General features: G+C 43.8%; 1 protein-coding gene across 2 annotated transcripts; it reads left to right on the top strand.

The window, feature by feature from the left end:
* The first annotated feature begins 1318 nt into the window (after positions 1-1318).
* LOC142064564 (prosaposin) lies at positions 1319-26240 on the top strand. 2 transcript variants are annotated; one of them, XM_075109679.1, is made up of 15 exons: positions 1319-1463; positions 11877-12010; positions 13053-13127; positions 13875-14000; positions 14271-14465; positions 15414-15557; positions 16086-16142; positions 18426-18494; positions 18951-19064; positions 20017-20112; positions 20319-20505; positions 20678-20829; positions 22451-22531; positions 23107-23214; positions 23936-26240. In XM_075109679.1, the coding sequence occupies exons 1-15, from the start codon at positions 1421-1423 to the stop codon at positions 23969-23971; spliced, it is 1617 nt and encodes a 538-aa protein (XP_074965780.1). In that variant the 5' UTR covers positions 1319-1420; the 3' UTR covers positions 23972-26240. The 2 variants fall into 2 exon arrangements, with proteins under 2 accessions (XP_074965780.1, XP_074965781.1); XM_075109680.1 differs by lacking the exon at positions 18426-18494.
* The last annotated feature ends 382 nt before the right edge of the window (positions 26241-26622 follow it).

Raw genomic sequence — 26622 nt, 5'->3', positions numbered from 1 at the left:
TACTGATGGTGGGGATAGCAGAGGCTTGGGAGGCTCTGAATGAAGCTGTGCTGACTGGCAGGGGGCAAAAGCCCTGTGTAAGCATTGAGTTCTCCTGCTGTGTCTTGCTAAGAGTGTGATAAGCTTCCCACAGAGGCTTCTTAGCTTGGCTTTTAATTTTAAAAAGATCTTCATAAGGAGAAATGTGCATTACCCCATTTGGTATAGCAAAACAGAATGGATCCACTTCCTCCTAACCTTTAAACAGCAAGTAAAAGTTAAATGTTATCAACAAGTCTCATCCTTGAAAAATGAACACACAGGTAGGGACCTAACATGGTAATACTGTGTATGCCCATAGATGGAGGGTAATATCTTGAGGATCCTCACAAACTGGGCTGGATAAGCCTCATACTTTGTGAGCGCTTCTGGTGTCAAGCGATGAGTCTTTCTGAGTTATGGTGAGGCTGCAGGGGATATCTAAGCAAGGCTCTCCAGGTTCTGAGCTCTAGCTTATTGGGACCCTTCCTCCAGCAACAGAAAGCCCCAAATGTGGGTTTAAAAGAAGAGGGGAGCTGGTCTAGCAGCTTTGTGCAGTCCTGGTGAGCCTGGCTTCTGCCTGCAAGGGACCAGCTCCAGCCCTCAGCAGAGCTGGTTTGGTTTGTTGATCCTACTGAAACCTTTTTTCTTCCTAGGTTTGTTGTTCCAATTGGTGATATCAGTGCAAGGGATGTGAAAGGAGCAAGAGGCTCCAAGCCATCAAGTCAATTCAGGTTGTCTTTCTTAATTGTACTTTTAATTACTGTTCCTTTGGACCACACAGATACTTAACTGCCCAGTGACAACAAGGTGCAGAACTCTGCCAAGCACAGCAAGGAAAAACAAGCACCCCTGTCACCTCCTAATCCCAGGCAGCAAGACGGGAGGTTTGTTGAGTGGAAAGCTCCGCCGTGGCGTAGGTCCTCCTTGCTGGTGTGCACCTCGAGGCGACGCCACCCGCTGAGGGCGAGCCTGGGGGGTACCTACGACGACCCCCCTGCCTGTGGTATTCCCACCGCCTGCGGTGGGCCCCGGGCCGGCGCTATGCAAACCGCCTTTTGTGGGGGCCTTTCCTCCGGCCAGGCAGGGCCGTTTCAAGCGGCGGGGGCTAGCTCCCCCTCACCAGAGTAGCCCGAGAAACCCACGGCTTTTAGCCGTGCACCTGAGCACCCACCGCCGCCATTTCGCGCCCGCCTGAGAAGATGCGGCGGGGGTACAGAGCGCATGCGCGGAGAGGTGGTGGGGTGGTCAGAGGGGCGTGAGGAGCGCGCCCCTTCCCTTGCGCATGCGCTGTAGAGCCGGGCGGGGGTGCAGCGCAGCGGGTGCGCATGCGCAGTGGTACCCGACGCAGCCTTTATATAGGGGCGGGGGGGGTGGCGGCACTGCATTGCAGGCGGGAGCGATGGCGCCGGTCTTCCTCTGCCTCCTCGGGCTCCTGGCGGGCGGTAAGCGGCCCGGCCTCCGCTTCCCGCTCCCCCACCCCCTCACGCGTAGCCCCGCCGGTCTGGGGGCGGCATTCCCTCACTGCCGAGGGGCCTGCCCGGGCGGGAGCGGGCTGAGGGCGGCCGGCGCTGTGAGGAGGCGGGGGGTTGAGGAGGGGGGAAAGGCCGGGTCTAAAGCTGTTTATCTTTTCTTCTCCTAGCAGGAGGTGCCGGGCCCGGCTGCCGAAAGCGCAGGGAGAGGAGCCCGTTGTGGGGCCTAACGGTCCCGCCGGGAGGGCCGGGATTTTAGGGGCGCCTTCGGGTGGCTCTGGGGGTGGGGGGAGAATCGCCCAGGAATAGCGATACGGTTGGAGAAGGGGGAGGTCCCCGTGAGAAACCAACCTTTCCCACTGCTGGTGGGAAAATGTCTTCCTGATGGCGATGTGGTAGCATCGGATCCGTTTGTATCCATATATCCATATCTGACGCTAATCGGGCAGCTGTATCACCTGATAGAGCCAAATAAGAGCAATTCCTAGGAACTGTTTTTCTGCTAGCAGCTCTGTTTATCTTTGGCACTTCAGGGATAGAAGGGTGTTAATCCTCTTTCAGGTGGCAAGAGGTAGCCTTTTCTGTTGCGTCTGTTTAGCAGCCTCATTTCATTAGGGTGTCCTGCTCCACATGGAAAATTCCACTAATGTTGTCGCTTATGGCCTTGTTACCTGTTACTGCAGAGGTGAAAGTGGTGGTGGTGGGAATAACTGATCTTCTGCCCTTAGCGTTTGGACTAGAGGTTAGAAAAGGCAACGCTTGTTTTGTACTTTGCAGGAGCTAGACAGAGCTACAGAAATGATTCATAGGCTGACTGGGGGTGGGGGGTAATACACCTTCGGGAATGGCTAGAAATCCCAAAATTGAAGGTCTAATACAGCACACCGTTTTCCTAAGAATTTTCCGTTAAATAAGATAATTTTAAACCTAGAGCTTATTTGCTCATGAGTTTAACCTGCAACATTTCACAAGTCAACCAAAAAGAAAAAGCCTGACTAGCTGTTTAAAAACCATGGGAATAACAAACTGGCAGATTACAGTAAATGATGTCTCTGAGATCTTGCATGTTTGTACCCTATCCTTGTATTTAAGTGGAGTTTTAATGTACTCATACGTGGACAATTTAATGGAGAATCTCAGACTTCTTAGGCTGGAAACAAGAAAGCAAATGTCAGCTTTCACTCTGCATATTTATCTGCTTTAACAATAAGACTTTTGTGCCTGCTCTGCACCGAATTAACTGCTATCAAATATCATTTCTACTGGGACTGTTTCCAAATCACTAAAATCATTGTAGTTTCTTGTGCTTTAAAAGTGAAAAGGATTTGCCTTGAAGTATCCATCAGGTTTCCCATTAGTGTATTTAGGGAAATTGTAATGAGAAACCAGTTCAGCAATGAGAGTTAGCTTGGCCTACCTGTTAAAGGCATGTGTATGCAACTGAGCATAGCAGAAGACTTGTTAGGCCTGTTTTTCTTTAAGAAGTCACTGTTTTAACACAAATAAACACGTGTCTTTTTTCATGGAGGTTCTATTATGAATACTAATTGACTCATCTATGATAGTATTGTTCAGTTTTTCTGAAGATTTTGCTGTGACCACCTGAAACACTGTTTTTGTCTACTAAGCTAACTAATTAGCTGTAGCAAACCTGGCCACCCATGGTGTATCCTAATGGAGTTACTTGGCTGGCTTACAGCATGGCTGGTAGGCCATGAGGGTTTTTGGTTGACCTACTTACGGTGCTTCTCTGCATCTTCCCTTTAAGGGAGGTACGAAGGAATGAAAGCAGGGTGTACAGGGCTTGGGATCTCCAGACTACTGATATGCACTTTGATTATTGCTTGTCATTGAGAACAGGAAAGGAGGAAGGCTGGATATGCAGTTAAAACAGAATTTAGTTTCTCTTGGGCTGACTTTTTTTTTTTTCCTCCTGTAAAAGTTAAGCTTGGAGTGGAAAGTAAAAAGTTTGATGTGATTATTTTACCCCCCACCCCAAAAATAGTAGACTTGATCTTCCTTCCTTCCAGAACTCCAAACTAACGTATAATTCCTCTAGCAAATTGGAAATTGAAGGAAATTGAAGGAAAATTGAAGGCTGGCTTAGTCTGACTTGAATTTTCTGGAGGATGCAGAAAAAGCAGATAATGAAACTCAGGCTGTGCTCTGTAGTCTGCAGGCTTGCTCTGGTTGGGAGTGTGGTTTCTAACAAAAAAGCTAGACTGGTGCAGCCCACTACTGTAGATGAAATGAAGCAAAGTGGAAGGTGTCATATTTCTAAAAAATATATTCCTGTTTTTTCAGAGGAATAACAGGGAGTACTGTGGGTGTGAGGCACCTTACAACTCTTAATGAAGCAGTGCTTCGATAGTGCACCAGTCGTGTGGCTTGTGTAAACCTGCCCTTGCACAATCTCCTCCTTGTTTGCCAAAGGGATATAAATAGAAAGAGCTGTTCTTGGTTGCGTCTGGAGGAGCTGCGCAAGCTGTTCTGCCTGGTCATGGTCACGCATGGTGAAATGCGTGATCGCAACTGCAGAGCTTCTGAAGACTTATGCAGTCTTTTTACAGTCTCGGTTTGTGCTATTCAGCATACTGCAAAGAAGCAGTTCTGGGAATCTCTGGAAACTGAGACGATGCAGAGGGTGGAACAAGAGAAAGGGAGCTTGCCAGTCAGCAAGACTGAATGTGTCTCCATCAGGTGATGGTGATGTCAGCTGGGACTCTGTGGGAGGTGGACCGTGCTGTTTCAGGGAGGGTTTTATAGTATAACATGCAGGAAGATTTTTACTTTGTGTCTGTGGGGGAGGCAGGACCAGTTACTGCTGGCTGCCTGTGGGTTTTGGTTTCAATGTCTCACTTGGATCTGATTCTTCAAAGCAGGTTTGGGGCAATGTTTTAGACTACATGACAAAAATAGGGTTTGTGTTTGTTTTTTCTTTAAGGATTTACTCGCAGTACATTTTTCTGTTTAATTTTTTCCTTATGTAGCAGCTTTTATATGCAATTAATTTGCTGCTATTATAACATCAGAGTTCCTATTGCAAGTTAAAAGGGGTACTTCTGTGGCCTTTGAAGTGTGTGCATATGTTCTGGGGCATTACCTGTCTGCATATTTGGTCACGGAGCAATGTTTGATTTCAGATATCAGTATTTTTCTTCCTCTTGGAGTGAAGAGTTTCATGTTTACAGTGTTTACTCTGACTAGTTTTTAAACTTTGTTCTCTGCTTCTGTTAAAGTCTGCATATAGAGAGATTTTTCTTGGAAATGCTGAGTAAATGAATCTTGCAGTGAGATTTCAAGGCTTGTTTTTTCTGGATGTAACAGTTTAAAATCCTTTGACAATGTTCATATTGGGATGCAAGCTATTAGTATGCACAGATTAGGGGTTAACACTATCTTCTTTCCTGCTGCCAACTGCTTCATCACTGTACTCCTGGGTAGGTTATTCTTTCACCTTGTGCACCACAGTTTGCCTTTTCTAGGCTCTACCATTGCTAACTGCTGTCCTCCCTGAAGAGCTCTTTAAAGCATCCCTTTTCATCCCTCTGGCCTACTTTCTCTGCTCAGCTGTGGGGGTCTGATGTCTTCCCTTTCCCTAAGGGAACTTCCTGTTGAGTTGTCTTCCGTGTCTGGCATTTGTTCTGCATTAAAGCACTTCTCTGGCAGCAGTGTGAAAACATTGCTCCTGAGACTTTTCTTCTGTTTCTTTGTGGTCGTGACTTGAACTGCTGCCTTTCTGTTTTCTGAAGTTTTTAGATGTGTCTGGACTTACCTGTGCTTTGGGGGTGCAGTGTAACCTGTGGCCAGGTGTTTTGTGGTCTCTTACAAACATGGCTGTCTGTGTAACTAGCAGACTTTTTCATTCTTTGTGGTGTGAATATATTTGCCTGGTGAAAGGAGGATGTTAGATACAGAATTTCTGTAGAGGCTTGTGTGAAATCTGCCCCCTCCTCCCTGCAAAAAGCCCAACCCAAAGCAAAAACAGAAGGAATGGAGGTGGGTGACAAGTATGTTCAAAACATTTAGGTGTATTTCTACAGGGATCTGCTGCAGGGAAAAACGCTCTTCATAACTTCTTGTGAATATCTTAACATACTGCTAGATGCCCTTGAACATCCAAATATCTCTTCTAGATTCTGTCATAGAAAAATCTCAGGCAGAAGCTGGGGCTTGCTTGGCAATGTGGTAGCAACCTCTGGTCAATGTGAAAATTGATTCTCTTTCAACCTTTATAGTGGCTGGGACAGTTGAGCTGATTTTACTGTCTCAGCTCATCCTGTTCTCTGCTGTCTTTAACTTTATTGTGATAGCTTATATGTACACAAACTGTTTCCCTTACTGTGCTCGTCTTCTGGTGAAGGAAGCGAGGGAGTGTCTGAGGTAAGAGCAATATTTTACAGTAGGGCTAGTGTACCAAAATAAGAACATGTTCCCCACTTCGAGGAAGAGCCCATGGCATTAACTCAAAACTAATTTCTTGTGAGTTGCCTTGGTTAGAAATGTTCCAAGGTTGATATTTGATCAGCAGATATTGTACAGGAGGACTCTGATTTTTTTTTTTTTTTAAGCTGACATCTGGAATAGTAATAACAGCTAGTCACATTTAATCTCTTTCTTCTGCAGATTGCCTGTAATCTCTCAAATACTGTAGTCATTTTACTGCCTCATTAATCCAGAGGCATAGCAGACCTTTGGCATGAGTTACTGGAATGTGATGCAGTTAACAACTTTTGAAATTTTACTTCAACTCAATGACCAACCATAGAGGCTGTGGAGTATTGACCCCTTTAGGTAACTTCAGGTTGAGAGCACTCCTTGACTTGTTGACACTTTGTAAGATTTGATGAAGAGAAGTGATCCTACTTGACTTCTTTAACTGAAATACACTTTGCTTCTGCAGTACTTCGAAGAAATGGGGAAAAGTTAGTAACTAACTAAGCACAGAGTGGCAGAGACTGATGCATTTGCTTGGTCTGTGGGCCATTTCTGGGAGATTATGAATGGTCTTTCCTTAATGTTGCCAAGTGGAACAGCCTGGGAAAGAGCATCCCTCCTGATGAATATGTTAATATACCCAGAACAAATTAGATTGTCACGAAGGCGTAAGAGTTGACAGTGCCCCAAGTAATCTTCCACATTTGACTTCAACCCATTAAAGTGAACAGCAGCTAGCTCTTTTCTTTTCTGGACAGCTGCTGGTAAATTTGTCCATAAAAAAGCTGCTCACACCAAGGTTTTCCTAGCGGTTTGATTTGGAGGAGGATGGAGTCTTCAAGATTTTCTTTGTGTTCTGGGTGATAGTTTTCTGGCCTGTCCTCTGGCTCTTCAGGGAATCTGGTCTGGCCCATATAGAATCCCTCCTCACACAAGCTTGTATGAAGTGTTAACTTTTAAGCACAATCACGAAAGTCTCATTAGATTCAGTACAGCTTTGAAGAGGATTGCTTATGATGTTTTTCTGAGAATATCAGGAAGAAATTCAGGCTGGCTCTCCCTGGAAGAGGAATAACACAAATGCTTGAGGGAAGGGAAGATTATTTTCAGGAAAGGTAATGAGCTAACAATTTTCCAGTAGCTGTCCTTCCAGAATGGTAACCTAACCTTTATAAGCTTCCTTTTAGGTTCTTGTTTCCTGAAGAGGAGTGAAGAACTGAACTGTGCTTTCACATGCCATGGCTCTGTAAGCTTTCCAAGTAGAAAAGGTGGTATTGTATGATAGGGCTGTCACCTCTACTTCCCTAACTTCTGATGGTGTGTTAGTGTTTCCTTCCTTGACCCTGGGCAGCTGGAATGGAGACTGTAGCTGGCGTTTGCAGATTTGAAGTGTCTGGGAGTAATGCACAGTTGCTGAAGTGAGTAGGATAGTACCACTGTGGGAGTGAGTTGTAGGTTTCCCTTTATCTTTGCAGCCTTTGAACTGGGTTTTGTGTGAATTCCTTGGCAGAGCCCCACGCAATATGCAGTAGCTGTCACTTGTCAGGATGGTGTTATTGGTGTTCTGGCAGTGTTAGGTTGCTGACCTGGGCCTTAAAGAAAATATTCCTTCTTCCTTTTCTGCTGTTACCCTTCAATTTGTGGAGTATTTTGATGATGTTGGTCTTCAGGCTGTTTCTGAGGCAATGCTTGTTTTGGGAGATGGCTTTTCTTTTTCAGACACGAGCATCAGAGAGGTCAGAGTGGGTATTATGAATCTTTTGTTTTGTTTTGAGGAGCTGCAAGTGCCTGCAGGGATCCTAGGGTGCCCATGGGCTGTCAGCCTGGCTAGAAGCCTGAAAGCTGAAGTCTTTCACATCTGAAAGATGTGCCCTTTATACACGGGTTGCATTTCTACCCCCTTTCTTCCTCCTCCATTTTCTTTCACTGCTTAATTTAGGAAAAGCTTGGTGGAGCAAAGACTGTTCCTTCTAAAACTGGAGAGACCATGTCTCTGAAAGAGTTCAAGAAGGGAGGAACTAATAAAGAAACACTCTGGCCTTCACAGATAAACTTGTTTGGTGCTCTAAAAATAGTGGCTTGCAAGAACTTAGGGGAAGGGGGGCAGGTTTGGGTGGCTGTTGATGATGTGTGACTGTTGAGAGCTAATCTACAGAGAAAGGAGGAATCTATTTAAAAACGGATGACCTTAGATAAAGAACAATATATAAAATAGAAGGATGCCAGAGATAACCAAGAAGGTAATCCCATTGGGCTTATCCAGCCAGCATTAGGAGTTGTGTGAGGTAACTGACAGTGCTTTGTTTTCGCTTGGCTTGCTGCTCTGCTGGGGATGTGAAATACCATGTTAAGGTGCCACTCTTCCAGCAGAGGCTATTTTGAAGGAACAGGCAAGATAACTGTTAAGACTCAAAAGCACTAATTTTGTTGTGAAACGGCACAAGGTCTTAACACACTTGCATATTTGCTTTTGCTATGGCATATGAGGAAAAATGCTGTCTCAAAATTAAGTAGGAGAACAAACTAAAGGGGAAAAAGTGGGAACAGTAAAAGATTTCATGCTATCCTTTTCTGAATCTGCAAGATCTGAATTAATGCAGAGCTTTTTAGTTTTGTTTCTGTTTTTCCCAGGATTTACAGAACGGGGATGTGGATACTGTCGCAGTGAAGGTGCATCCTTTCATATTAGACATTGACTTATGTAATAGAAATATTTCAGCATAATACAGAATAAACTAATAGAAGCTTACTATATTTAAAGTTACTTTGTTCTGTAGCTGTTTTCTAAAATGAGCCCAGCAATGTGTGGCTCTAACAAATTTGCCTAGTCACCATTTGACCAGAAAGATCTGTACTGAAAGCATCTGTTGCCTTCTCAGAAGGAATGAACTTCTCCAGTGTACTCTGTAACTGCTGTTCCTCCACTTTGTTTTCTGTAGATATGTGTTGGCATACCTGGCCATATCTCATGGCATAGCTGATTCAGGTTTCCAGAATCTATTGGCTTTTTTGTTGGAAGAAATATGAAGATATACTGGCATTTCAATTTGCTCTGGTGTTGTGCAGGGATGAGGACTTTAAGTAATACCAGTGGGATGGTTTGGGGTGGTCGCTTGCATCCTGAAACTAGTTTTTGGTGTTCACTGGCTTATAAACAGTTTGATGCTTCTCATTCTTCACTGTCCCTGCTGGTCTCAGGCTGTTCTGAGATTCTGTGGCTTGGGTCTCCTGTAGAGGACTGCAGATAACATTAATGGCCATATTCTCAAATCCGAAGTGACTGTGTGCGCAGTGGCAGTACTTTGAGCAGAATTGGAACAAAATATGGCTGCATATGCCTCTTCTGAGAAATTATTCTTTTTCTCCTTCCAAACCGGTGAGTCATGCGATGAAGGGAACCAGAGCTATCAGAGGCATCAAGTAGTTAACATACTGTCGAAAATCAATCTAAGACTTTTTTCCTTCTGAACAGAATTATCTGCAACCTCTATGTACTCTGCTCACCTCAAAAGGTCTCAGACTACTGCATTACTCTTGGGTTTCCTTCTGCCTCTGTGTCATAACCTGACAAAGCCCTGTTGCCCTGCTGATGCCCCTTGCTGTGTCCTGGAAGGTCAGAGCATTAGTGACTGACTCTGAGCATCTGATACAGAAGCCATGCAGCAGGGGGTTTGTTAGACATACAGCCAAAAAAGCTGATAAATACTATGCTTCAAATTTATACTACTTTTGTCCTGCACTTATAATGACCATGTCAGAGGCTACGAGGAAGAAGGAACAAGACTAGCTGTTAGACATTCTGCCAAAACTGGATTTGAGAAGTCATACAGCTGACAGGATCTTAAAGTAAAAAGCCAAACAAAAACTGGAAGTTCATTAAGAGCTAGATCAAACCAGTGCAAGTTACGGCATAAATTCCTCAGTTTGGGTTTTAAGTGGCTGCTTAGATCAAGAGTTTGAGAAACTGCTTGGTGTAGCTATTGTTGTAGCTTTATAGTTCAGTTTGTTGTTTTACAGTATATTTCATATGGGAAGGGGAGAAAATTGATTTACAGAACTAAAGGCATAGGTTGAAAGCTGTACTTGTAAATGGTTGGAAGCTCTTAATTCCACTCTCTAAAGTCGGTCTTGTTTGACCAGTGAGACTTTAGCCAGACTTGGCTGTGCCTTGCAGAGCCTTTCTACCGTTGTTCAATACAAATATCTGAAAGGGAAGAATAACTCTTTCCTTCAACCAAGTGTGTACTTGGCTATTGTCGTCCTGCCAGTCTGACGTTGAAACCTAACTATTCCTAGTGCTTCCAGATCAATAATGCTGTAATTTAGAATAGGCTGTCTGTAAATACTCTGCTAACCTTACATTATTCGAAGGTTTGAAGTCCTATTCATACAGTATTATAAACAATCCTAGCGTGCTGTCTTGCTGAAGAATAATATGCAACCTAGGCTTTTTGCAGGGAGAGAGGGTGGCAAACTTCATGCTCTTGTGTTGAAGATTAAGTATGCAAAGCACATTTTTCTTAAAATAAACGGGTCATTCCTCTGAAATCCAGTGTAAACAGGCTTTATAAGTACACGGCTGAGAGTGCTGCAGAATGCCACCTATAAAGCAGTGTTTCTCTGGCTCTGCGTAGTGGCTAGGTACCTAGTAGCTGCCCTGGTGATTCAGCGATTAAGTTGATCCTCTAATTGCTTAGAACCAAGACATGAGAAATGGAAATGTGATTGTTCATCTGTCAGAATCTTACTAGAAGCTTCATAGGGATGAAACAGCTTAATTCCTGCTTCTTGGTTGACAGTATAATTTTACAGCATTTTGTGATGTGTGAGCAGCATTGGTGTGAAGATAATGTCTCCTAAACACCACCTATACAGCTAATAGGGAACAAAAATTGCCCAAACCTAAAACTTTGACAGCAGTGCCTTGTAGGCTTAGACCATGGCAAATTTCTTTGGACTCTGTCTGCAGTAGGATTTTAGGACTTGTTTCTTGATTGGTTAGTGCAGTGTAGGAGGTTTACTGCTGAAGAAACTGAGCCTACTGACAGACAGAATGATTTTAGAGAATGGGGAGAAGTTGGGTGTCCGGTCCAGACGGCACAATTAAAACCCCCAAAAAGCCCAAAATGAAACCAAAACTGCTTGGGATGTCAGCTAGAAGGTGTGTTTGATTAACTTGTTCTACTACTTCCTAATAGTGCAGCTCTTTTACACTTCTTCAGGAAGGCTGTCCAGAAATGGTATTCTGTATTCAAAACTCTACAGGTTGCAAGAACTCCACCTTGGGTGGGAGGTAATGTCAAGACAAGGTCTTACACTTTTTATTATTTTTCCCTCATTTTTCTGTGCGCAGTTGAACTGACTAAGAGGAAACAAAGTCTAAATAGATTTAATGGGTTTAAAAACTGTTTCACATCGTTTCATGTCTCTCTTTTGCTTTGACTTTCTTGAAACTTTTGGTTTATAATCAGTGTTTCAGTCTGTACCTGCTTTTTAAGTCCTCCATGTAATGTGTGTGGTGTTGTGGCTTCTAATCCAATTAGTTTGCTCATTCTCACAGTTGCTGTATGAGAAGAGGGTGGTTCACCTGGGAGAAGGAATGCAGACAGCAATTACAAGCTAGATGTGACTGCTGGTTCGGAGTTGAAGTAACTGCAAGGACAGTAGGACTGGAGAACAGGGGGGTTGTAGCTTGGGGAATTAGCTGAATCAGGTGTCTGAAGCATGGGTTTGATTTTTCTGGAGTTCTTTGGATGTGTAATATGTATTTGGGACTCAATTCTTACGTTTCAGGTAGAAATGGCTGGATTGAAATATGCTTAAAAATGTTAGTAAACCTAAGTAGCCTAATGGAAAGGTTGTAGTTATACTGTACAGCATTAGCCTGCTTGCTTCGGAGGGGAAATCGTTCAAGTGTGCAACTATGAAAGAACCTTTTTTTTTTTTCAGCTGTGGCAAGCCCTGTTTTGTGGCAGAAGGACTGTGCGAAGGGTCCAGAGGTATGGTGTCAGAGTGTTCGGACTGCATCGCAGTGCGGAGCGGTGAAACACTGCCAGCAGAATGTCTGGAATAAGCCTACTGTAGTAAGTGTCAACTACTGAGACTTCTTCCCACCTGTAGCTGAGGTAGCTGGTTTCTGTATGCTGATGAAGATACTGTCAAGTTTCTGAGCAGAGTTAAGTGCTGTATCTGACTATACCTTGGGTACTGTGCCTTAATTTGGGTGCTAGATAAAGGTTGCTTTCTACTTCTGTGCCTTGCACAACTTGTCTGCTGACTTATTCTGTGACCTGTTGTGCAATCACCGAGCAATGTGTGGAATGGAGCTAGTGGATTTCAGACTTGTTCCTCTTTATTAAACTGACTCCTAATTCACAGAGCCTTTTCTTCTTAACTTGAGCCAAACTGATAGACTTATTACAAAAAAAGCTGTATGCTGCTTTAGGTCTGTCTTATAAGTTAATGTTCCACAAAAGATGCAGCACATGCTAAATTATGAAAGCCATGATGGTAAATAATGGTACAAGTGTTACACTTAGTGTGGCTTTTTCACATTGTGTCTGTGCTAAACGTGAGTGCTGCTTTGCTAGATGTAGCTTTAGTTTGTGGTATTGTTTCACCACTTTCTAAGGGAAAAGGGCATTTTACTTACAGATACAGCCAAGGTGAACTGAGTGTATCTGTGCCGAGATATGTTCCGGTTTGTGGAAAAGTAGGGGAAGGGAGGAATGGCAGGGCACAACTAAAATGAGTGAAGCTGCCTGAGAAGTTCTTAGATATCTAGTAAGTGTGAAGTCTTTAGAGTAAGGTAAAAGAGGTTCAGGAGAAGGCTTCTCCAGGCAGTATACCACATACTTGAAGAGAGGTGGGACTGGGTGAAATGAGCAAGTGGTAGCATGCCTGCTGCTTCATACTGTGTTGATTTACTGAAGAAACTGGAGCTGGACATGCTTGGAATGGCCTTACTACTTATTTAAAAACACCTCTTCCCACCCCAGCTTCAGCCAGCGTTTTTTCCTTAACTTCAATTCCAAATGTGATGCTAGTTCTTAGCACTGTTATTCACACGCTGCGTTTACACATACTTAATTCTGTCTCAGAGTAACTCTCTACTTCCCTCTCCAGAACAGTATCCCCTGTGACTTGTGTAAAGAACTTGTGACAGTGGCTGGCAAAGTTTTGAAGGATAATGGCACTGAGGTGAGCAGACCTACCCTTCTCCTTGCCCCAAGGCACTATTTGATTTCATTGTCCTAACAAGATTGCAAGGTGAGGGGGTGGAAGAGTAGTCTGTGTGATGTTTTCCCAACCTAAGCAGCAAATGTTGAAAGGGGCCAGAGTACATGGGAGAAGGCTTTTAAACAGCCTCTTCTGGTTTAGAGATTAGTAAATAATAGAGCCTCTCATGCTCTAACACATCCCTGATTGACTGTAGATGCTTAATAAAATTGTTCTTGTGCCAGTGGGCCGTTGATCTTAACAGGTGGGATACTGCAGTCTCTAGAAGTGGATGATTACATCAAGTGGACTTTATTTTGGTTGTGAGCACTTCTTCCCTTTTTCTTTTGTGAATGTAAGAGTACTTTGTGTAAACAAATCACTGTTCCACTAGTCCATAATTTCACTTCCTCTTCCTAAATATAAATGTTCTCTGCTGGCAAGACTGTTGTACAGGCCCTGCAAGCAGTATTTTATGTTTTCAATTTGGCAGGGTCTCATTGAAGGTCCAGGACTGGGGAAAATACACCTATAGTGTAAAAACTCATTCCAGTTTTGCTTGCTAATTGTCTTGCACCTACCAGAGTCCAGGGGGCTTTTTTTTAAGCTTTGTGTTGTGCGTTTTAGGAATGGAAAGAGCATTTGAGATACGTAGATATATATAGATAGATCTATTTATACACACACATATATATTTTGATAGTCCATAGCCCACCTCATCTTTTACAGGATGAGATCCGCTCTTACTTGGAAAAGACATGTGAGTTTCTTCCTGACCAAGGCCTGGTCTCTGAGTGCAAAGAAATTGTGGATTCCTACCTACCAGTTATCATGGATATGATCAAGGAAGAGCTAGTAAGTAGAGGACAGCTTGCAACTGATGGAATTAAAAGTTGTTTTCCTGTTGATGCCTGATTTTCTCTTCTACATGGGATTGTGCATATAATTATTCAGTCCTGTATGGACCACTGGTGTTGCAATTAGTGGTGTAAATTTGAAGACTGCTTCCTTGCTGTGAAACATTTTCCCTTCCTATTGTGTTTCACCTGAATGACTCTCTAATATGAAGTTCAGAAAAGAGTGCCATCAGCCTAGAGCTTCATGTGTGTATCTTATGTCCCCTAGGATAAACCTGAAGTTGTGTGCAGTGCACTCTCACTGTGCCAGTCCCTTCAGAAGCACCTTGCAGCAATGAAACTTCAGAAACAACTGCAGTCCAATAAGATACCAGAGCTGGATTTTTCTGAACTGGCGTCCCCATTTATGGCTAATGTACCTCTTCTCCTTTACCCTCAGGACAAACCCAAGCAGAAGTCTAAGGTAAGGGTGAGTCGCTATTCCAACATGTGAGAGAAGTGCATGTTTTTGCTGTAGAGCTTCAGCACTCCTTTGCATAAGGGATTAATGATGATTGTTGTAAAGGATTTTTGTACTGGGCACTGATTAAGCTGTTGTGCTTCACCTGGGTGACGGTCTCCTATAGAATTTTGTATTGCTGCCTACAGACAACTACCTCCCCCCCCGGCCCAAGCTGTGGATTTAAAGCTAAGTAAGATGATAGCTACAGCCCCTGTGGACCATAGGTACAATCTTGGATTAAAAACCACAGTCTATAAAGGAAGTCTTGTGCTGGGCTGTTCCCATCCAGGACTGTAGTAGTCAAGCAGGTCTTACTGGAAACAATTTCTTCTGAGAGTAAGTTTGGCACCAGCATTCAAAGGACGAAGAATTCTCCCACATTCTGAGTAATCTGCTAGCTCTGCCCTTCAGGGGAAGCATTTGTCTCTGACTCCAGAGGTGACAGACTGGATCAGGAAAGAACAAATATTTGACACAGGGAGCTAGATGAGATGATGAACTTGTGAGTAAAGGCTGAGTCTTGATAGCAAGCCTAGATATAGGAGTTAAACAGTTGAGTGGGTAGAGAACAAGCTGCTGTGGGTGGAGCAGGTGAGATCTACCCCAGATTTAGAAACCTCCCACTGTGGTGGTCTGGAACAAAACCAAGAGATTTCGAAGATTGGTTATCTTAACTGTTATCTTAGGTTTCAGAGCAAGTAGGTACCTAATCTCCATCTAGTGGCTGGTGCACATACCAGCAGTAGCTTGTCTATTTGTACTAGCTCAGGCTTTTCAGTATTTTGTAGAGTATTTATTAAGATTTGTATATAGTTCAAAATAGCTTCTAAAACCTGGTAGTTCTGGAAGCTTCTAAAACATGTTATGTGAGGATATGTCAACTTAAGTTACCTTTCACTCTTTGTCCAGGGAAGTGGGGACGTATGCCAAGATTGCATTCAGCTGGTTACTGATGTTCAGGAAGCTGTGAGAACAAACTCATCCTTTGTAAAGTCTTTGGTTGCTCATGCCAAGGCAGAGTGTGACCGCCTGGGACCTGGAATGTCTGATATGGTAAGCTATCTTTTTCTTTAAAAAAAACCAAACCTGTTCCTGTATACAAACATAAAATAGTTTGTTCAGTGCCTTAATCCTCTTGGTGTAATCTCTAGTCAATAAAAGTGTGTTGCATGTAGGTTATGTTACAAAGGAAAACAATACTGAAATCAACTTTCTGGTCAAGGAAGTTGGGTGGTGTTGTGTGTGTCGGACTGGGGATGAGGAAAGGGACTCAAGGTTGCTGCTAGCCCTTGAAGGCCTCTTCATAAAAATGGTCTGGCAGGGTAATGTGGTCATATCAGTGAGGGGGAGTGCTTTTGCTCTGAGAGGAAGAGAAAAGGACTCATCAGATAATCAGCTGTACACGATGATTGCATAACCTGAAATGCCATCTTATATTTGGGACAAGCTCTGAAAGACAAACAGAATAGTGATTAAGTAGAGCAGGTAAATTAATACCTTGATGTATTAGAAAATTCTAGATTAACTCCACAGCTTAAGTGGTTTGATATTTACAAGATGTTATTTTTCCACTTCCTGCAGTGCAAGAACTATATCTCTGAATATTCTGACTTGGCTATCCAGATGATGATGCACATGGTAAGATCAGTAGAACATAATATTTAGTTTCAGTTCATTTTTCTGCTTTGTGTAGCTAACTTATTTGGAAACAGGAAACTTATACTGCAGTAAAAGTCTGGGGAGAGCCCTCGCTCTGTAAGTCTTAGTGTTAATGATCTGAACTTGGCATTTAATAGGATAGCAACTTCACTCTCAGAATACTTTATTTAGCACTCCCCTTTTCTTTTACAACCACTTCAGCAGTGCAAAAGGCCTCCAATCCTTTGAAACACAGAAGATGCTTTACATAGGTTCTTTATACTCTTTTATCTCAGTCCCATACTTGCACCACTTCCCCCCTCCCCATCAAATACTGTTAAGCAATTTAGAGTTGGTCTCTGTCACAGTATTGCAAAATTGGTTCAAGTGTTAGAGAAAATGTGTCTATCTGAAGCAAGACTAAACAACCTCCTTTTGGAATTGCTATCTCAATACTCCTGGGCTTTTGATAGGAGCCATGGAAAGTGAGTAGTACTGCACCAGCTCTGGTCTTCTGTAGCAACATACACTATATTTTACCTCTGACCACCTCCATAACACCTCTTTATCCAGAGGTCTCAAAGCCTTTTGAGAGAAAGAAAAAAAAAAAAGGGTAAGTATTTCCTTAGAGAATGCAGTGCCTAGGTGCCACGAGTAAAATAAATTATAGGTGAGTTCATGAATGTGGCTGTCTTGAACCTGAATTTGGCAACACAGTGGCTTTATTTTGTTCCCAGTTGCTAAAGGCTACTTAGAAGCTCATACCGCTGCTTGAGCATTTGCACGAGGAAGCAAATCTTTGTTCCAACAACAGTTAGTTTCTCATTTTAAGCATTGTAGTGCGGTGTGGTGTTAATACCCGAAATTGGAATATGACCACACCTTGCATCCGGCTGAATGTTGTTCAAACTCTTTGGTGGCAGTCTTGCCCAGGATGCTTTAATAACTTCAGATGAATAATGCTGGTTAGCACTGTGCCATTAAATGTGAGTTGCTGTACCAATGCCAAGGATCTTTGGGGTGGGGACCGTGTCATATTCCATCATCTTTGTGGAAAGAGTATATGCAGTTCCAAGTACTTGATGTCTTTTTTTCTCTTAACTGTTACATTTAATTTCTCCTTTCTTCCTCTGTCTTCAATCTCCTCTGTCAACAGAAGGATCAGGTAGGTGAGCAACTTGCCTGTGGTGATAGCCTGCTTGTAGTTCACTTCTTGCTCTTAAAGGGCTTGTAGTTAACTTCTTGCTTTATTAGCTGTGTACACGGTGTGATTGTACTCAGTGTTGACAGATACAAGGGATATTTATGTGATTAAAACAGTAAAAGACTATCAACTTCCTCCAGTGGACCAGTCGTACTTCTAGCTCCAGATACTAGTTTGTGCTACTGGGATTTCAGTTTGATTATGCTTTGACCAGTAGAGCAGAAAATATGCTCGCTTTTGTACAAGAAGGATAGATGTGGAAAAAAGCGTGCCGGTGGCTCCTGTCAGCTTCTGATTTAAAGTCTGGGCTCAAAAGGGCTTGAGCGAAGCTGTCCCTGGGTCTTGTCTTTGTTAACCTTTAAATCTAGGACAATGGTATAGATGTTTGGAGTAGATGAATTGAAAAGATGCAGGAGGCCTTTAGGCTCCTGCTTCCTTAGAGCTATTTGGGCTTTTAATTTAACCAGTCCTGGGAGACCTTGTGTCTGTCATCTCTCTGTGAGAGAACATGTGTGTATGTGGGTGTTGCTGTAACATTAATAGCTGGAAATGCTTCTTACAATGCATGAACCAAAGGGGTTGACTTTAAAGGTACTGCCTGGAGTAGTCTGAAGCAGCGCTGTGTCTTTGAGATACTGCTTTTGCCTGTGCATGAGGTTTTGGCATGATGTATTAACCGTTGCATAAGCCTCAGCTGTAAGAAGCTTGATGCCCTGGTGACGGGGTGGGGTATGATCTTCTAATTACCCATAGGACCAAAGGTAACTATTTTAGCATAAGTAGATGTCAGGTGGGAAAACTCAAGGTTTTTTGTGTTACTGTGTAAAGTCTTTCTTGCTTTGTGAGGGTATAGTGTGGCCCCCTTAGAGCAGTTTGCCTTATGCCTAGCATTTATTTTTGCATTTAGTAATGTATGTTTCTAAAACCTTGGAAACCTTAGAAAGTCTTTTTAAAGGCTTTGTTTCTGTTTGCTGTTTTCCTTCTTACTGTGAAAAGAACACTTGAAATACAGTTACTGCAGATGCTTGCAAAAAGGGTTAGGCTTAGGTGTTAACATGGTTAACTTTTATTTCTTATAGGCTCTGTTCAGTAAAGCTGGAATGTGTTTCTATTTGCAAAACATGATGTTACTGGCTACTTTGAAGAAGGTAGTTTGCGGATGAGAGAGTACTTTTTCTAGGCTTTTCTTGCAGCTTTTGGGTGAACTCTGAAGTCAGGATAATTAGCCTCTTCTGTGATTACTTCAAGCTTTCATGGGAGCAGCTTCGGATGCAGGTCTATTGTGATGCTGGTGGCCTGTTTTGGTGTTGGTAGCTCTTAAGTCAACTCCTTTGAAGGGCTTGCATAGTGTATTAGCTCATGGTAAATGGGGATTTTAAATGGATGTGGCCTAACCTTTTCATCTCTTAAAGGAACTGCTAAATTTCATCTGGTAGTTGTCCTGCCTATAACCATATCAAATGCTTTGGCAATACTTGAAGTAGAAGTAGTCATGAAACTTCTGGCTGTGTTGGAGCTTTTTAAAAATTTCTGACTGCTCCCAGGCTCCATAAAAAGGGCAGTGTCTTCTAGACTTCTAAAAATCACTATACATATCTTTCCAGCAACCAAAGGACATTTGTGCCATGGTTGGATTCTGTCCTTCTGTGAAATCAGTTCCCCTTCAGACTCTGCTGCCAGCCCAAGTGGTTCATGAAGTCAAAATGGAAACGGTGGAGGTATGATGGATTTTCTGTACTCAATAGCTCTGCCTTCATTTTTTGTTTTAGTGTAATGAACTAGGTGAGACACAACAATATCAGCTTTTATGCATGTAAATTACTGGCTGCCTCTTGTTTCTGATGCTCATGTATAAAGTAGGAGAGCTGACTGATTTCATTAGAATAGCAGAGCCTACACTAAACTGAAGCTATAAGGTAATGCTTCAGGATTGAAACAGGAACTCTTGTTCCAGAAGTAGAGTATAGCAGACATTCTAGATGACACCTCCAATCTTCAAGGGCAAATTGCTGAATTCTAATTTTGCTCTACATTCGGAGTTATGCTTCGATCCCTTTTAAAAATGGGACAGCACTCTGCATGTGCAGAGTCAGAATGCTGAAGCTCCAAGTTTGGAGAAGCACCTTAGCTTCCCATGGCCTTTGGGTGAGAGGTTTTTATGTTTTGGTTTTTGCTTTGAAAGCAAAGTCTCTTTTGAGGACAGGTAACTTCTGATTAACAGGGTCCAAACAATTTTCTGCAAGTCCCTCAATTTCTACGTTTCTTTTGCCAACGGGAAGGTCCTCTCAATTCTAGTAACTTTTGTCCCCAAATAATGTATTTCAAAAAACACTTGATATTTCCCTTCCCTTGACTCTATTCACTGCAGGGCTGTTTATTTCTCTCTAGTGTCTACTAGATTCAGCTCCCTTCCTTCTACAACCTGGGGACTGTAGTCTTAATTAGTCATACAAAATAACTGTTCATTTAGAAAGGCTTTTTACTGAGACCACCTAGGTTGGTTTTGGGTTCTGTGTGACGATTTGAATTCAGCTCAAACTGGTCAATTAGGTAAATGAATTCATGTGCAGCACCTGAATGTGAATGCTGTTAGACTGATCTCTTATGAATTGTCCCTGTACAAATGCAGTCAAGTGCTGGTTTATTGTTTTGTTTCTTCTATGTACTCAGAAAGCCTCAGTTCAAGAGAAAACTTTCTCCTTGTGTGAAATATGTGAGACCATGGTGAAAGAAGTGACTGGCCTCTTGGAGAGCAACAAGACAGAGGTGTGTAAGTGGTGGAAATGGTACCTCTTCCTAGGCTTTGGCTAAAATGGGGCTGTATTGGAGGGGGAAAGGAAAGTCAATTTTATTGCATGTTTTAATGAGAGCAAGATTCCCATTCTGGGTGGGACAGAGTAAGAAAATATGTAACAATGAATTGAGTCAGATTTCTGTTCTACATTTGCCATGCATCCTTCACTGTGCTTCAGGAGGAGATTGTACATGAAATGGAGGTCATCTGCTACCTGCTCCCAGCAAGTGTCAAAGACCAGTGTAAGGACTTCATTGAAGTCTACGGGCAGGCTTTGATTGACATGCTTTTGGAGGCAACGAATCCTGAAGCTGTATGTGTTATGCTGAAATGCTGTGCAGCCAACAAGCCTCCACAGCAGCCAGGTTGGTAAAGAGGAGTTGGTGGTGTTGCAAAATGAGCTACCTCACCTATGATTATATCTCTTAAGGACACATGCTTTAGTACTTTGCTGATGCTGCCTCCTTTCTTCTCTTCGGGGGAACTACATGAGCACTGACACTTGTGTTTTGGTTTGGTTGTTTTCTTCCTTCTCAGTTTTAGTGAAACCTGCAGGTGGCTTCTGTGATATCTGCAAGATGGTGGTAGCTTATGCAGACAAAGAACTCGAGAAGAATGCCACGACAGCTGAAATTGAGGCTTTACTGGAAAAAGTTTGTCACTTCCTGCCAGAGTCTGTCAGTGATCAGGTAAAGCGATTGTTCAGGAGGCAGGCTAAAAAGCAATGGTCTTGTTGATCGCTGGGAGCTGTCCTTGTGGTTTTGTTGGGTTTACATAGGTCCTACAGTGACAGTTATGCTTACCTCATTTTATGAGTGTTTCATCTGATATTCTGTCCGCATGCTAATTTTAGGTTCATCTCTCGAGTGCCTCTGCTTCTGCTATAAATGTCCAGGTACTCGTGATAGAGGTCTCTGTGTTTGGCCAACTGCCTTGGTCTTTGGCTGGAGACAAACTATCCACAGGTGCAGCTGGGGCTGGCTTGTATTCAGCAGCCTGATACTTCCTAGGTTTTTCCCTTTACTAGCCGCTACGCTTTGGTGCGAACTTCTCATGTGCAGCAGAGCAAAAAAGAGAGAGCAGGCTTGGTCTGAGGCAGTCAAATGACCACACAGGCCTTCCGTGTGGCAGCCTGCCTTCCCATCAGAACAAGGCAGCTAGAGGTGAACAGAGGGATGAAACATCTTGCAGAGTATTCGGAAAAACTAGTAAGCAGCATCTCATGGTGGTTTTCATAAGTGTAGTCAGTGTAATGCAGGTCAGAGTTGAAGGAATCTCTCCCTCTGCTAGAGGCTGGAAGGAGTGTGGTGTGCAGGGAGAGTAGGTTGTGGCATTCCCCATCCTTTGGGGTTGGCAGTCCTTTGAATAGACGGAGACTTTTAAAGGCCTGAAGTGACTGGCTGGGTGGTTGTGCTAATTTGTAGTCAGGAAAGGTTTGCCTGGAAGTCTTTGAGAACAGTGGGTGGGAACAGCTGAAGGTTGATTTGGGTTTTTTTTCTTTCAACACTGATCCTGTTCAGGGCATTAACAAAGCAATTGGAAGTAGGCTGGCATAATTCCAGTGAGACAGCAAAAAGCAACACCTGTTAGGCCACTGCTACCAAGATTTGCCTGGAAATCTTATTAGATGGCTGCTGAGTGTCAGCAAGTGGCAACTGCTTATGAGTTCACTAGGCATACATAGGCTTAAAGCAGCTCTGCAACAGCTATTCCTGCTAACTGCTGTGAGGCTGCTTAATAGCTGTGGTTCGCTTATTAATGAGCACCGCTAGCCTCTGAGAACACCAACATCCTTCTGTGCTTTGGAGGTGGCTTCCCCACTAGAGGGCTGACTGTTATTGATGGAAGTGTTCGTGCTGCTGCCTGGTCTGAAGTGAATAGTAACTACTTGGGCTAAAAGTGCTTAAGAGTCATTACTGCATTGCTGCCATCCTGTTCGGGATGCTTGTCTCCAGCTTGTTCAGTGTGCTTTCCTCTTGAGATGGCAGTGATCTCCATGATTAGAGACTAAGCTTTGCAAATCAAAGCCTGTCCTGCTCAGTTCTTTTCCTTTTTGACTCCTTTCTCATCATAACCTGTCTGCGGACAGCTGCAGGCAGGTATGACCTAAGAAAAAAATGATCTAGTTGTGCTATTAGTGCGATGCTGAGTCCTTTTTCGATCTGTAGAGCTCAAGCCTCTGGTTTATCAGTTTAGAGTGTATTGTTGGGGTGTTCAGAATAGTGTACAGGCCTGCTTGATGAAGAATGTGTCTTCCTCTTTTTTCTAAGGCTTTAACAGGAGAATCTCTCAACCTGTGTTTTGTTACAGTGTGTTCAGTTTGTAGAACAGTATGAACCTGTGGTTGTGCAACTCTTGGCCGAGATGATGGATCCCACTTTTGTTTGCACTGTGAGTATTGAGTTCATTTCTGTTGACTAGGGGCTCAGATACAGTCCTGCCTACTCCTCTGCACGCCTTTGAGTGCCGAGCGTGCAGAAACTCTGCTGGAATAAAAATCAGTACGCTGAATGCTTGGAGTAAATGCGGTTGTGCAAGGCCTGGGGCTTACTGAATGGACAGCTGTCTGACTGCCAGCCTTGTGCAAGGACGGACAGAAGAAAAGAGCTGCCAGTGGTTATCCGCTGTTGGGGTTCACTAACAAGGTGTAGTCTGCCCTGAATGTGATGAGAAGGATTTAAATGACCTTTCTTGAGAAAGGTCCCTTTCTGAAGCTGTTTCTCAAAACTTAGTATGAAGAAGCAGCTGCGTAACTTAATTCTTCCCCGTGTCAGGTTACTGCTTTGTGTCTACTCATTCAGCTCCAAGCGTGACTGCGGTTGTCAGTTGTGCACGGTACTGTGGGAGCTCCTGAAGCTACCTCAGTGTTGCTTCTGCACTCTGTCAGGTGGAAGCTCGGATGTAAGGCTGGAGCTGAGATCTCCTGCTTTAAATAGATGCTGACTCTGCTGCTGTTCTTTTCACAGAAACTTGGAGTCTGTGGATCAGCTAAACAGCCTCTCCTGGGGGATGATGCTTGTGTCTGGGGTCCGGGTTACTGGTGTAAGAACATGGAGACTGCTGCTCAGTGCAATGTATGTAATGTGTTTTAGTCAGGCGTTCAAAAACATGTAGACGTGGCACTTCAGGTCATTGTTTAGGAGGCCTGGGGGTGTTGGGTTGACGGTTGGACTTGATGATCCTAGAGGTCTCTTCCAACCTTAATGATTCTGTGATTCTATAAAGCAGGATCCTGCCTCGTGTTTCTTACTGGTCTTTGATAGCTCCTTATAAACTAATTTTCCAACTTCTTTACTACACTTACAAGCGGATGAATTCCAGTTTAAGGAAGCTAGATGTGGTTGAGTTTGATTAGAGGGTCTTCCATAGTTCTTAGCTTTCTTAAAGCAGGCTGTTTCTTCTCCCTTTCTTCCTATCCCCAACAGACTGCTAGTATTTCAGAATCTATAGTAAGACAAACTGTGAGCTTTATATTTAGTCCATGTTTGCACAGCCAACAAACCATGTCATGACCTCTCATTGGGCTCTAAAAGTTGGTTTCCAGTATTGCTGTGGGCTGATGGCTTCTTTGCCAGGTCTTAATGGCTAAGGCTCATCAGCGTTCTTTCCTGAAGCTTCTGGGTGGGGACAAGGATCTTGTTTATTCTAGTGCCATCTGGAATCACTTACTGTATGAAAAACAGATTTGCTCCCGAGATCTTGGCTCAGAGTAAGGCGTTGAATGGTATATGTAGATGCACGCTTGTTTGCAGATGGGCTTTTTTCCACTAACATACACTATTTCTTTCCCTTTAGGCTGTTGATCACTGCAAACGTCATGTGTGGAACTAGAAGGAGAATTTCCTGTTCTGAAAGTTTGCCGTGGCTCTTAAAAATGTGGGCTGAGGTTGGCAGAGAGCTGTATCTCAAATGTCCCTCCTCTCTGCCTCCTTAACAACTTGACCTTCAGGATCCTTTATTGTAACTCTTGTGTAGCAGTGCTGCTGTTGAAGGATCAGATCTTCATTGTTGACTTAACAAAGATACTTCTGATTGTACAGTTTAACTCATTATGCTCCTAAAAAATAGTCAGTGTGTTGTAGATTTTTAATTGATAGGCCGAAGTGTTTTTTAGGTGCTGGGAAGAATGGCAGAGAAGGTGAGAAGAGACAAGGCTATTATCTTTTAATTTAAAAAGAAAAAGAACAAGATAACGACTAAACTTTCGAATGTCAGCATTGGGAAGATTACACGCTTTGCATTTTTAACATCTGGCTAGAATATTAATTTCCTGTGTAACGGTGGGAGAACTCTAAGGGACAATGTTGAATCTGGGAATCCCTTTGGCTGGAATTTTCAAAGCTCCACAGATGCAGAGGAGGGGACTTTGGGTGCCCAGCTAACTTTCAAAGTAACTGGTACCTACAAAGATCCATTTGCATTTGAGTGACTACACTTACTGCTTGTGGTGTGTAGCTAAGGAAACCCTCAACCTTTGATCATGTCCTTTTTATTTCCTTGGACTACTTGGTCTAAGCATGGGTGTTTCACTGTCAAGCCCTGTGCAGTGGGATTTCAGTCTTTTGAAGCATGCTGATGTACTTCAGGAATGGCTTCCCTTTCTTTCTTACCCTAGTTGCTCAATTCTGCTTAGTCTTGCAGCTTCCTACCTGCAGCCAGCTGGGTGCCAAGGGGTGGAGCGAGCTGGGTCAGTAGAAGATGGAGGGGGGGGAAAAGCCAGCAGGAACTGTGCATATGTCAGAGTTCAGCACAGAGGGCAGAAGGCGTAGAAAAATGTTTTTTATTGTAAACTGCCAGTTTGTTCCTTGATCTGTGTTTCTCTCGCAGCGTATTTCAGTCATCTCAGACTTCAGAGGCTTGCAGGCAGTTTCTGCTGCTGCTGCCTGTTCTCACTGACACTCGCCCTTTTGAGTAGTTCGAAGTCTGGTTTTTTTCCAGAGTTCCCATTTCTGTTGGGGAAACGTGTCTGAGTAGCAAGCAGAGGTGGCAGGCACCGAGAGCGCTGTAGTAGGTATTTGGCAGCTCTGCCGGCATACCTGACAACCTGCCCTTCGTGCCTCTGCAGGATTGCGCTGAAAGGGCCTGAACTTCTGGGTGAAAGCCTTCCAGGGCAGGCTGCTACCCTGAAACAAGTTGGGCCCTCGAGGTGTAGGGGCCACGAGAATGAGAATCATGCTTTACATTGCCTGAGAAGGACCTTGCATCCCCTACCAGCATTTAGTGTGTATTTCTGATCAAGTTAACCCCCAAAACGGAGGCGTCGAAGTAGCTCTGAGGAGACCTTAGGGAAGGAGGAGCTGGGCAGAGGTGAAGCTTTGAAAATTCCAGTTCTGTTCAGAAAGGTGCCGGCAACTGCTACTGTTCCTGTGGTGTCTTGGGTGAGGCAGGAGCTCCAGTAACAACATTTAGCAGCAAGCAAAGACATTTTCATGCAATTTAATGGAAAACCACTAGGCTGCAGCTTTTTTGTTCCTTATGTGTACATACTAAATGTCTGGGCAGCATCGACGGACAGCAACACTGGTTTGTCCTTCCTGTGTGATTTGTACAGAATGCTGAAGCACTTGTGGCTTTCAAAAAACAAAACCAGTTTCCCCTAAAGATGTAAAATACCTGCAGCTTTCTGTCTCGGCAGGCTTGTGCAGTGGTTCCAGCAGTGTATCGCAGTTGGGGTAGATATGCCAGATAGGAAACGGGCTCCCTTCGGCATCGCTGCCCTGGAGGTACGGTTCGTGTTACACCACGGCACAGAGTCCGGTATTTGACCTTTTAAACTGGATGGCTTCTCTTAACGTGCAATTTTTTGGCGGGGAGGGGGGAGGTGGGATGGATTGATGCTTGCTCTTACAGGTTGCCAAGGTTTTAATTTTTCTGGGTTTTTTAGCAGCGAAGGATTCATGCTAGTGACCTGTTGGGGTGACTGGGTGAACTGGGGGAAATCTCTTTAGTTATCTGCCTTCCTGTGTGGACTGTGGCACCTGACCTGCTTGAGTTAGGCTAGGGGGACACGTGCAGTTGCTTTCTGAAGAACATTGTCTTGATTTTTTTTTTTTTTGCACAAAAGCTTCCTTAATGAACAATAAAAACTTCTGTAAACCGGTGAATTTGTGTTTCATTTCCTTGTTGCGCCCTAGTTGCCAAAGGGTCTTGTTAGCTTCCCCTTCGCTCCGGAGCCAGGGGAAGGCATGTCCCAAAATGTCCCTGGGGATCTGGGGCCAGACAGCAGCATTCGGGTTTCCACTGAGTTGCCGTTGCCTTGCAATGTGCGTGTCCCATCAAGCCTCTGCTATATTGAGCGCAGCTGCAGGTTGACGAGGCTCGCCCAGGATTGCTGCTGCTCTCTTCCCGGGCCCAACGCAATGCCTGGTGTGGGGCAAGAGCCCTGTGTTGCAATTTGTCTTGCGCAGGCGGGAGGGAGTTCTTGCTGAAGCTGCCTGATGTCAGGCTTCATTGCCGACTTGCGTTTATTGTGGCTTTCCTTT

The sequence above is a fragment of the Phalacrocorax aristotelis genome, chromosome 14, assembly GCF_949628215.1.
Source record: "Phalacrocorax aristotelis chromosome 14, bGulAri2.1, whole genome shotgun sequence".
NCBI lineage: Eukaryota > Metazoa > Chordata > Aves > Suliformes > Phalacrocoracidae > Phalacrocorax > Phalacrocorax aristotelis.
This window is presented reverse-complemented; position numbering and strand designations above follow the sequence as displayed.

Bases quoted from the DNA above. Each gene is read 5' to 3' on its own strand.
- LOC142064564 (XM_075109679.1), top strand. From the start codon at position 1,421: ATGGCGCCGGTCTTCCTCTGCCTCCTCGGGCTCCTGGCGGGCG. The intron at 14,466-15,413 runs GTAAGGGTGAGT...CTCTTTGTCCAG, and splicing joins AACCCAAGCAGAAGTCTAAG to GGAAGTGGGGACGTATGCCA. The intron at 23,215-23,935 runs GTATGTAATGTG...CTTTCCCTTTAG, and splicing joins AGACTGCTGCTCAGTGCAAT to GCTGTTGATCACTGCAAACG.